The following is a 12,368-nucleotide window of genomic DNA, read 5'->3' as shown; positions in this document are numbered from 1 at the left end:
ACTCACATGTTTCAGAAACTGAAATGACCTAACTTTTCCGATCACATAGGTCTGTTTAGACCAGCAGAGTTAACCTTCCTACATACAGTGTTGACCATAGGTCCTGGGCCATCCCCAAGGGCAAGCTTACTACTCCATCAGTAATGAACCAACAATGCATGGCTGTGACCTGAGGGTCCTCCTGGGAAGCTCCTGCACCTCCACCCACAGCTGTGATGATGGGAAAGGGCAGGGATAGGGGTTCCTTACCGCAGTCGTCCTCTCTACATGGTGGTGGTCAGTGGAGAGAGGCGTGTCCACAGCAAGAGGATACCCAACCCAGGGCAAGGCCCTCCCCTTGGCTGTGGGCACCGGGTAACAAAGGAGGCCGGAGTCATCCGCCTGGAGCAGTGAGCAACCTGGGCTGCTCAGGCCTGTGGCATCTGAGCAGGGTGTCAGAGGTAGGTTCAGTGGGGGCTCCAGGCTTGAGTCCCTTCTGACGACCTCAGGGGAGCCCCAGGACAGGTCCATTGCCCGTGCTGGGGTCCTGACAGGCTCCACACCCTCAGAGCTGCTCTGCAAACCAGTTTTTAAAGAGAATGGTGAGCCTTGTGGTTCCATTTTTTCTCGAATTGGAACGTTTGATGTTCTGGTTCCTGTCAAAACATCCAGGTGCTCGTTAACTTCCGTGACACCCCATGTGGTTTCCTGGGTATTAGACGTGTCAGCAGGGGTCAATCTGTCAGTCGACTCACTGCTGCAGGAAACACTGCTCAAGCTATTTTCTAGAGCAGGCGTCACGCGTGCCAATGGCTGTGAGTGCGTGGAACCTTCCAGGCCCGTGTCCTGGGTAGTCACAGAATGGACCAGACGAGCCAATCTCTCCTGAAGTTGTTTCACCTGAGTTAACAGGTCTACTTTCTGCAGCCAACCATCTTTCAGCGGTTTTTCCTGACGCTGCAGGTAAAAAAGAACACACACATAGTAAAATAACTGGACTGCAGGTCAGGCTCATGTTTGCCTCCGTGATTCATGACCAACACCTAGGTCCCTCTAAACTTTTCATACTTCCAGTTTATTTAACTCCACAAATTAAACTGACTTCCTAAATTAAAGCTGAAAACTCTCTGCTTAAAGGGCAATGATCATATTTCCATCTTAATTTACTTAAGGACGCATGCTATTTTGGTTAGGAAAAAAAAAAGATAGGAAGGTTCTATACTAGAACAGTGAAAAAACACAAAACTGTGTGGTTTACGTAACAAATCTGGAATTTCCTCTTCACTGTGTAACTTCTAAGAATTTGGCAACAGCTCATGATGGCGTGAGGGCTGAGTTTTCTCCAAGAACTCAAACAGATGTTCCCATGATGACAGGACGAAGTCTGCTGCACAGAATTTCTGAAACGACTTTTCTCCATGTGGAACATGCCTCACAAGGCGAAGGAACAAACACGTGGAGCCAGCTTCTCCTCTCTGCCAGCCCAGCCCACGGCACATGTGCTTTGGGACCCAGACCAAGTGGACCTGACGCTATTTCCACGGGGTGCAGATCATGTGGACAGCAGCCCTGGGGGTCTGGCCGCATACTGCAGCCTCCCCGTGAAGTTCTCATGGCTGGGCGGGGCTGCAAAACTGGAAGGAACCATGTCTGAGCAATTCCACAGATTGAAAAATCGGTTTGGTAGCAAATTTGGAAAAACAAGCCAACTAATCATTCTGGGTTTCAGAACATGGACCGGAGCCACGGGCCCATTCTGTGTCGCATAGTTGGGACAGACAACAAGGACAGACCCAGACCACCAGGCAGAGCCCGCAGTCAGAGCACCTGGAGGGTGATGGCATACTCCAATGACAGAGCCATGCCTGCTGACCAGAAAGCAACCTCAAGGAGGGCCACCCACAGTGAAGGGCACCAGCACCACCATGTTGGTCTCATCCCAGTCACCGACATGGCTTCTGCCCTGATGCCAAGGGGGTCAAACACCCTGAATTCATGACTCTGCTTTTTCCTGGAGCAGGAGTAAACACATGTATGAGAAAAACTTAAGGTTCAAAAATATTCCTGAAGTCTTTAAAAAGCAAACAGACATAGGTGATAGAGGCCCTGAGCCTGAGCATGGGAGAGGCCACAGGCAGTTCTGTCCTCACAGGGAAAATGCAGGGCGAACCTGAGCACAGCTAAGTCCTCTTCGTTATGAGGGAAAAGTGACTGGCTGCTCATGGTAAAAGCTGATTCAACCATGGCAAATGTGTGCTTCCTGGAGCGTCTTAAATGACACCTGTAAATTTCAAACCGTGTATAGACAGGCCTCGGGACAGCATTGCACAGCAGTCTGGAGGGGACCTCCCTGTCTACGACCACACCTCCCACTAATGGATGAAGTTTTATAGAATAAACTAGTTTCTCATCAAACAATTAGTACCTTGTCCCTTCGCAGCCGACCACAGCCGTTCTCTCTGCTCAGGCGTACCTCGTCCCTCACCAGGAGGAGCTCAGAAGCCAGCTGCTTCTGGCAGGCAGCCAGCACCGACATCATGTTCTGTTGTCCTAGCAGACCCGCACCTCCTGGAGCCTCACAGCCAGGGGCTGGCTCCCGATGGTCCTTCATGAAGCTCTGTGGTGATGGAGAGAGCAAGAGTGACACACATCAGACACAGAGCTGAGCCTGCCCAGGAACCAGCATGCAGTGGGGCGGGGATAGGGTTGTAGACAGCTGAGGCTGCCCCTCAGACCAAACCACCCATAGGATGCCCAGATGACAGCACCCATGACACCCCATACTATACTGCCTGCAGAACTCCCGAGACCTGACTGGATGGCTGGGGCTGTCCCAGACACACCGCCCACAGGAACCTGGTGGTCAGAGGGGCCAGCACTTCTCCACAGGCTGTGGCCATCACACTGCCTTCATCCCAAGCAGACACAGGTCTGAGCATGTGGCACCAGCAAGGGGCTATGGTCCTTGGCAGCCCCTGGCCCCTGAGGCAACTGTCTGACACCAACGACATGGTGCCACCCAGAGGCAGGATGGCAGATGGCACCAGAGTGAGGGTAGCTCACATCTAACTGGCTCACAAAAACCAGTGACACAGGCTTCTGGTTCTGGAAGGAAACTCACCTGAGAGGTCTGACCCTGGGACGCGCATGAAAAGACAGACCAGTGACTGAGAATCAGAGCAGGCAGCGAAGTCTAGAAACAGTAGTCCTGGCAGTACTTACACTTCCCATCTTCCAGAGGACGTTCTCACCAGCTAACACACTAAGAGCTGTGGCAGATTAGCGGCACAGACAGCGAGACCCGCCTCGCTGTGCCATGCTGACTGGAGCCATGCACCAGGCTCAGGGCCCAGGACAGCCATGCACCTGGCCAAGGCTCCACATTCACCACCCGCTGAGAGCTCCCCACCGACAACTGCTTCCCATCGCCAGCGGTGAAAAGCAATGCCATGAAAGTTTTTGAAAAGTAGGAAGGTGAGAAAAACTCCAGTCTTCCTAGTAGAACTCTGCCTGCCCCACCCCACTTCCACCACACCCCAGGAAGGAGGAAGCCTACCTGAGGGTCCTGGCCTTGGGGCACTGCGCGCACCGGCCCACTGCCTGCATCCTGATCCAAATCATCACGAGGCACAGTCTCGACAGCCGCTGCGCCAGTGGGTACCCCACACCCGGCACTGCCCTCCCTGCGGGCCTGGTGCCGATCCAGCTCCCGCTGGCACAGCAAGAACTGTTGGCTCATGGTCTGCAGCTGGTGGTTGAGACGTGTGCACTGCGCCCGCAACACCTGCAGCTCCGGGGGCTCCACGGCCTCAGCCATGGGTTGCCGCTCCAGGGTGCACCGGAACCCAGACACAGCCACCAGTATGGCCTCCAGCTCAGCAAGGCGGGCTGCTCTCTGCTTGCTCAATGCACTGATTTCTAAATCTTTCTCTGAAATCAACGCTTCCTTTTCTCTCAAGGTATCCTCGAACTCTGCCAGGCGGGAGGCCAGTGCCTCCAGTGCTGATTCCTTGAGGGCCACACTGTGCCTCAGCCCGGCCAGCTGGCGGGTGGCGGCTTCCTCGGTGGCCCGTAGGCTCTGCCCCAGCGCCTCCAGGGCCTGGCGGTGCTCCTGCTCCCGCTCCTCCAGCAGCTGGCCCAGGGCTGCCCTGCCCGCCAGCGCCATCTCCAGTTCTGCCTGCAGTGCCTGCACGTGGGGGCCCGACTCTGCTACATCCTCGGCCGCCACCTCGTGGACACCCAGCAGCCCTCGCTCCAGCTCAGTCCGAAGACTTTCAGCTGGACTGTCCCTGATTTCAGGGCCCACAGGTACCCCCGGAGACAGCTCCTTCTGCAGTTTCTCAATGACCTCGTGGAGCTGCTCAATTTCCTCTGCCTTCTCCTTCTGCAACCGAGCTTGGTTCTCCTGCAGGTTTCCAATAATGGATTTCAGCTCCTCCACTTCAGGACTTCTGTTACCCATAGCCTGAGGATAAAGCACGTTTCACAGGCAAAATAAATACATCAACTTCAGAATTTCTCTCCCCAACTTACAGTTCATTCCAAGTTCATATTTATAGAAGGGGAGACACTTTCCAGCCCAGAGAGACACAGGCAGATGTCTCCAGGACCAAACCAACTAGGTGTCTGCTCTGTGACATTCCCAACAAGCGGCCATTAGATATTTGAAAAACACTCCAGACAGCTGTACTCTAACTATTCCAGGCATAAAAAATAGGTCAACAGACTTAATGGTCTGACTGAGACTAGAAGAATCCTGGAGGTCATGGTCCCCAAACCTTCTGGTGGCCCAGGACAGGAAGCATTCCCAAAGACTACTCATCAGACATGGAAGGGACTGGACAATGGGCTGGAGAGAGATGGTGATGAAGAGCGAGCTACTTGTATCAGGTGGACACTTGAGACTATGTTGGCATCTCCTGTCTGGAGGGGAGATGGGAGGGTAGAGAGGGTTAGAAACTGGCAAAAGGGTCACGAAAGGAGAGACTGGAAGAAGGGAGTGGGCTGACTCTTTAGGGGGAGAGTAAATGGGAGTATGTAGTAAGGTGTATATAAGCTTACATGTGACAGACTGACTTGATTTGTAAACTTTCACTTAAAGCACAATAAAAATTACTAAAAAAAGAAAAAGAAAAAGAAAAAAAAAATTTGCAGTTCAGGAAAAAAAAAAAAAAAAGGTCAAGATGGCCATCTCTGGGGGCAGGCATTGCCATGTTTAGGATCCTGCCATTGAGGAGTCTGCCCTCATGAGAGGCAGAGAAGCAGACTCTAAGATGCTGCTGTCACCTAAACTGATGAGGGGGGTCTGATCTGCCACTTGACGGTGCTCATCTCGTTACTACTTAAATGTTAATTCTCTGATTGTCCTGAAAGGAACATGTAGATTTTAGGTTTCATTTTAACACCTGAATAAGAACAAGGTGAGATCTTGCATTCATCTGAATGTGACAGCCACTGCCTCTCCCCTGCACCCTCCCCAGCACAGGCCACCACAGCCCAGCACCTCTTACGGACAGTTTTAAGGTAAGAAATATTATTGCTCTCATTTTAAAGATGAGAAGTTTGAAACTGAGAGATTAAATATCTTACCAAAACCAGAGATATTAAGTGGAAAATCAGGACTGAAATATGTGTCACTATGGCCCTCAACTCCATTTTCTTAGATCACATCACTGGTAGAGACCAAAAAATAAAAAATTCTAGCTGTTTTGTCTTCTAGCTAACAATTTTTTTTTTATGGCCCTCAACTCCATTTTCTTAGATCACATCACTGGTAGAGACCAAAAAATAAAAAATTCTAGCTGTTTTGTCTTCTAGCTAACAATTTGCAACCACTTTGTTATAGTCTAATGTTTGCTTCCTAAAAATTGAGGGTTTAGTCACAACTGGAACTACTTAATAATTACCTTGACTCAACCCTAATAGTACAAGTGATGACAAGAAACCTGATTGGTGTTGGGTTGGAGGTTTGGTTTAGATGATTCCAGCTATGCGCTGTATGCCTGTTTACCGTACAAGGATGCAGTATTGTATTTTTAGTAAAAGAAGTTTTCTAAATGCAGACTAAACACCTTCCTTCATAGGAAGCCTCATTAGCCAAGCTCAGCTTCCTCTGTGAAGTGCAGGGGAAGAAAAGGAAATAAAATGCATATGGAATACATCTAACAAAACAGCATACATCTAATAAAACATATGCTGGATATATATGTTGAAAACAACAAAACACCAGTGAAGGAAGACATAAATAAATGGAGAGCTATATCATGTTCATGGACTGGAAGGCCCAATATTTTATAGACCCAATGCAATCCCAATTAAAATACCAACACAATTTTTTGTAGACACTGCTTTTTCAATTCTAAATACATATATGGAAGGCAAAGGAACTAGAAATAGTGAAAAAATTTCTGGAAAAACAGAATAAGTTAGGGGACTCAGTCTGATTTAAAGACTTACTGTAAAGTTACAGAAAGAGACAATGTGGTATTAGCAAAGAGAACGAAATCTAGACCCATAGAAATGAGTGTTACAGAAAGAGATCCCACAAATAAGGTTAACTGATTTTTGAGAAAGATATAAAGGCAATTCAATGGGGAAATGATAGTCTTTTCGACAAATGGTACCCGAAAAATGGGACATTCATGTGCCAAAAAATTAATCTCTACCTTTGCCTCATGCCTTATACACAAAAATAAACTTATAGTCTCATAAACCTGAATGTAAAGCAAAACTATGAAACGTTTAACAGAAAACACAGGGTTAGACAGAGTTCCTACATATAACCCTAAATGCATGATGTGTTAAAAAAATTTTTTTTAATTCATACATCCAAGAAAGATTTGTGCTCAGAATATGTAAAGAATTCTCAAGACTCAACAGTAAATATTAGCAAAAGATTTGCACAAACACTTCGCCAAAATATGGATGGCAAATAAGCACACAAAAAGATGCTCGAGATCATTAGTTATCAGTGAAATGCAAATTAAAACTAGTAGGAGATACCACCACACACCTATTAAAACCCTCTGGCGTCAGATCGATCCTGACTCCCGGCGACCCCAGGTGCTCCAGAGTAGAACTGCTCCACGGGGTTTTCTTGGATGTAACCCTGACAGAAGCCGTTCACCAGCCCTTTCTTCTGCAGCACCACTGGGTGGGTTCAAACCACCAACCTCCAGGTTAGCAGATGATCGCAAGCTGCTTTCATCACCAGAGACCAATACATCTATTAGAACGGCTAAAACTAAAAAGGCTGACCATCCCAAGTGCTGATGAGGGTGTGGTTAACTAGAACTCTCAGATGTTGTTAGTGGGAGTGTAAACTGGAAGGGCTACTTTGGCAAACAGTTCAGCAGTTTATTTTAAAGTTAAAAGTGGACTTACACATGAACCAGCCATTCTACTCCTAGGTACCTCACAACAGCTCTATTCGTAACTTCCAAAAACTAGAGACAACCCAAATGGCCCCCATGTGCGAGCGGATAAACAAACAGTGCTATAGCTACAATATACTGTTCAGTAATAGAAGAACTGAATTATTAATTTACACAGCAGCATGCATAAATCTCAAATGCTTATGCTAAGTGACTTTTTACAGCATTCTAGAAAAGGCAAAACTATAAGGCTGAAGAACAGATTGGTGGTTGTCAGTGGTTGTGGGTTGTCTTAGTTATCTAGTGCTGCTGTAACAGAAATACCACAAAGGGATGGCGTCAACAAACAGAAATTTATTCTCTCAGAGTCTAGGAGGCTGGTAGCCCAAATTCAGGGCATCAGCTCCAGCGGAAGGCTTTCTCTGTCAGTTCTTGGGGAAGGTCCTTGTCATCAATCTTCCCCTGGTCTAGGAGCTTCTCAGCGCAAAGGACGCGCACCACTCCCAGTGCTTCTTTCTTGGTGGCGTGAAGTCCCTCTCCTCTCTGCTTGCTTCTCTCTTTTGTATCTCCAAAGAGACTGGCTCAAGACACAACCTGTCTTAGTCACTTAGTGCTGCTATAACAAAAATATCGCAAGTGGATAGCTTCAACAAACAGAAGTTTATTCTCTCAGTCTAGCAGGCTAGAAGTCTAAACTCAGGGCATCAGCTCCAAGGGAAGTCTTTCACCTTCTGTCAACTCTGGTGGAAGGTCCTTGTCATCAATCCTCCCCTGGTCTAGGAGCTCTTCAGCACAGGGACCCCAGGTCCAAAGGACATGTGCTTCTGGCTCTTTTTGCTTGGTGGTAATGAGTTCCCCATGTCTCTCTGCTCACTTCTCTCTTTCATATCTCAAAAGAGATTAAGACACGACCCAATCTTGTAGATTGAGTGCTGCCTGATTAACAAAACTGCCACTAATTCCACCTCATTAACATCACAGAGGTAGGGTTTACAACACACAGCAGAATCACATCAGATGACAAAATGGTGGACAATCACACAATACTGGGAAGCATGGCCTAGCCCAATTGACACATTTTGTGCAAGGGACACAATTCAAAGCATGATACAACCTAATCCTGTAGATTGAGTCCTGCCTCATTAACATAACTGCCTCTAATCCTGCCTCATTAACATCATAGAAGCTAGAATGTACAAGACATAGGATAATCACATCAGATCACAAATGATGGACAACTACAAAATACTGGGAATCATGGCCTAGCCAAATTGACACACATTTTTGGGGGACAGAATTCAATCCGTAACAGGAGTGGCAAAAGGGAAAGTTTTTGAGTGATGGAACCATTCTGTATCTTGATTCTGTACTTGTCAAGACTCATAGACTCAAACTCAAAAAGTGATTTAATGTGTGCCAATTCTTTTAAAAACTTATTAAAAAAAATTGTAATTTTTACCTCAAAAAATAAGAAATGTCTAAAGTCAATGACCTAAGGTTCTACCTAAAAAAAAAAACTAAGGTAAGTATTAGAAAACAAATACCAAAAATAACAGGAGAAATCAAAGAAACAGAAATAAAGAAAAAACTAACACCACCAACACCAACGCCAGGAGTCAGGGCTGACCTGACAACTAATGACAACAAAAATTCTGAACAAAACCTTTGGTAATGTCTTCATAAAACTCTCTATCCTTAACGAAACTAAAATGTTTTGCTTATCACATAAGCTATTTTTAATATTTGTGAATTACTAACATATAAAATTATACTCACATGGCAAATTCTAGAGCACTAAAGACAAACAACAGATATAACCTCCCTTAAAAAATTAGTCACCAGTTTTGGCTCTTCTGAAAATTTAACAGTTAACACTCATCAAAAGACTTCACCAAAGACTAAAAAGAGAACCTACAGACTGGGGAAAAAAAACTTGGCTGTGACAAATTCAACAAAGGTCTAATCTCTAAAATCTGTAAGAAAAATTCAAAACCTCTAAAACAAAAAGACGAATAATACTATTAAAAAATGGGAAAAGGATCTGAACAGACACTTCACCAAAGAAGACATTCAGGCGGCTAACAGACAGACAAGGAAATGGTCGCCATCCCTAGCCATTAAAAAAAAAAAAAAAAAAAGCAAATCAAAACTACAATGAGATACCACCATCTCGCCCCCGCCCCCGACATTACTGGCACAAATCAAAAAAACAGAAAATAACAAATGCTGGAGAGGCTGTGGGGAGACTGGAACTCTTATGCACTGCTGGTGGGAATGCAATATGGTACAATCATTTTGGAAAATGATATGGTGCTTCGTTAAAAAGCTAGAAATACCACATGATCAGCAATCCCACTCCTAAGGAATATATCCTAGAGTAATAAGGGCCATCACACGAATAGACATATGCACAGTCATGTTCATTGCAGCATTACTCACAATAGCAAAAAAATGGACACAACCTAGGTGCCCATCAACAGATAAATGGATAGACAAACTATGGTGCATACACACAATGGAATAGTAAAAAACAATGATGAATCTGGGAAACATCCGACAACACAGATGACTCTGGAGGGCACTATGCTGAGTGAAATAAGTTAATCACAAAAGGACAAATACTGTATGAGACCACTATTATAAAAACTCATGAAAAGGTGTACTCACAAAAAGATACAGTCTTTGATGGTTACAAGGGAGGGAAGCGGTGGGAGGGGAAAACACTAAATAGACAGTAGGTAAGTCATAACTTTGGTGAAGGGTAAGATAGTACACAAGACTGGGGAAGTCAGCACAACTTAACCAAGGCAAAGTCACAGAAGCTTCACAGACACATCCAAACTCCCTGAGGGACCGAATTACTGGGCTAAGGGCTTGGGATCACAGTCTTGGGGAAAATCTAGCTCAACTGGCATAACAATTCATAAAGAAAATGTTCTACATTCTACTTTGGTGAGTAGCATCTGGGGTCTTAAAAGCCTGTAAGCGGCCATCTAAGATATTCCACTGGCCTCACCCCATCTGAAGCAAGAAAAGAATGAAGAAAACCAAAGACACAAGGGAAAGATTAGTCCAAAGGTACAGCTACCACGGCCTCCACCAGACTGAGTCCAGCACAACTAGACAGTGCCCAGCTACCACCACCAACTACTCTGATGAATCACAACAGAAGGCCCTGGACAGAGCTGGAGATAAATATAGAACAAAATTTTAACTCACAAAAAAAGACCAGACTTACTGGTCTGACAAAGGCTGGAGAAACCCTGACAGAATGGCCCACGGACACCTTTTAATTCAGTACTAAAGTCACTCCTGAGGTTCACCCTTCAGCCAAAGGTTAGACAGGACCAAAAACAAAACGAGACTAAATGGGCACACCAGCCCAGGGGCAAAGACGAGAAGGCAGAAGGGGACAGGAAAGCTGGTAATAGGGAACTCAAGAGGAGAAAGGGAGAGTGTTGAAGAAAAAAAAATTAGTCACCAGTTATAAAGGCATCCCTCAAAATAACACAAAAGGATAATGATTTTTAAATTTTGCCAAATATACAAGAAAAACCACCAAACCAAACCCACTGCCGTCGAGTTGATTCCGACTCATAGCGACCCTATAGGACAGAGTAGAACTGCCCCATAGGGTTTCCAAGGAGAGCCTGGAGGATTTGAACTGCCAACCTCTTGGTTAGCAGCCATAGCACTTAACTACTATGCCACCAGGGTTTCCAAATATACAAGACGCCAGATTATTAACGTTCCAATTGCCTCTAGCACTGAGAATTTGGAGAAGTGGAAAACTGCAGATGAAACTGCCTTTTGCCCTACAGCCTCCCCCATCTTTACTCCCTCCTCCAAAATGAATGAAAAAAGTGTAAGCTTTGTGAGGAAAGGGACCACTGTCACCTAGAAACCCCAGAGCCCCTGTGGATGCCCAGGTCCACACACACACACACTTGTGCCCAGGAGGGCATGACGTCACACCTGTGCCCTCTTGTCAGAAAAGCACCTCACCTCACAGGCCACAGATTCTCTGGGCCCACCGGGCTGCGCCTCCAGCTGCTCCTTCACAGACCTGATTTCCTCTTCTTTGTTTTGCAGAAACGCCTGTGGAGATGATGACGATGATAAAACCATCACACCGATACTATGTGAAACATTCCCCTGACGCTGTAGGTACAAAATACCCTAATAAGCCTGCAGTTTTAAATATTAATTTGAAACTGCGTTTCTGTTAAAGTGCTTTCTGTTTAAAATGACACATTAGATTGGTTTTCAAAAATCAATTACAGTATTTCCCCAGACGATCTGTTTCAGAGCCGTCACCAGTATAAGGCAGGGGCTCTCTCATCTGACCAGTGGCTCCTAGGGTAGCTCACCCTCAAACTGCCTTTCACCGGCCATACAGGTATGCATGGCTTAACATCCGTGATACGTTCTGTGAAACAGGACATTATGTGATTTGGATGCTGTGTGAACACCTGTGTCCACGGGACATGGGGCTCCCAGGTGCACTGCCCTGGGGGCTGCTGTGTGGCATGCGGCCTGGACAACTTCCACTGAGCACGTCTCGGGTGAGCACTTGGGGGGGCTCCCACCCTGCTGTCACCCAAGCTATCACCACCTTCTCTGCTAAGCCAGCTGCAGGAAAGGCCAGCTCGCCCTGTGAGAACTTCCTAAGGGAGGGGATGGTGTAGGCCACCTGAGCCAGGGCTGGGGCATCCAGGGCGCCTAACTGTGTATCAGTGTCCTACGGGACCACACCAGGCAAAACACAGGAACTAGACGGCTCAAGTCACATGAGCCATGGGGAATTCAGGTTGGGAGTTTGTGGGCCTGGGCCTCTATCGTCACAGACCAGGTGGCTTCCAGGCTGTGCACAGCAGCTGGGCGGAAGTGGGGCTCTGACCTCAAAACAGGAGTCTGACATCCTGGCACTCACGACACCTGGGTGCCCTGGCCCACCAACGTATATGCAGTCAGACGCCACCCAAACGGACGTTGAGCAACACATACCTGTACTTT

The 12,368-nt window shown here is 46.7% G+C and overlaps 1 protein-coding gene across 7 annotated transcripts in view; it reads right to left on the bottom strand.

Moving 5' to 3' along the window:
- The window catches only part of PCNT (pericentrin), a 145,949-nt gene that overhangs the window by 61,197 nt on the left and 72,384 nt on the right, over nucleotides 1-12,368 (bottom strand). For all 7 annotated transcript variants that reach the window (XM_049875076.1, XM_049875074.1, XM_049875081.1 and 4 more), the window contains 4 exons: nucleotides 11,358-11,450; nucleotides 3,536-4,444; nucleotides 2,405-2,596; nucleotides 250-936 (listed from right to left, as the gene is read on the bottom strand). In XM_049875076.1, the coding sequence (XP_049731033.1) occupies nucleotides 250-936; nucleotides 2,405-2,596; nucleotides 3,536-4,444; nucleotides 11,358-11,450 (1,881 nt within the window). The remainder of the gene's footprint in view (nucleotides 1-249; nucleotides 937-2,404; nucleotides 2,597-3,535; nucleotides 4,445-11,357; nucleotides 11,451-12,368) is intronic.

This window comes from Elephas maximus, chromosome 2 (genome assembly GCF_024166365.1).
Source record: "Elephas maximus indicus isolate mEleMax1 chromosome 2, mEleMax1 primary haplotype, whole genome shotgun sequence".
Lineage (NCBI taxonomy): Eukaryota > Metazoa > Chordata > Mammalia > Proboscidea > Elephantidae > Elephas > Elephas maximus.
This window is presented reverse-complemented; position numbering and strand designations above follow the sequence as displayed.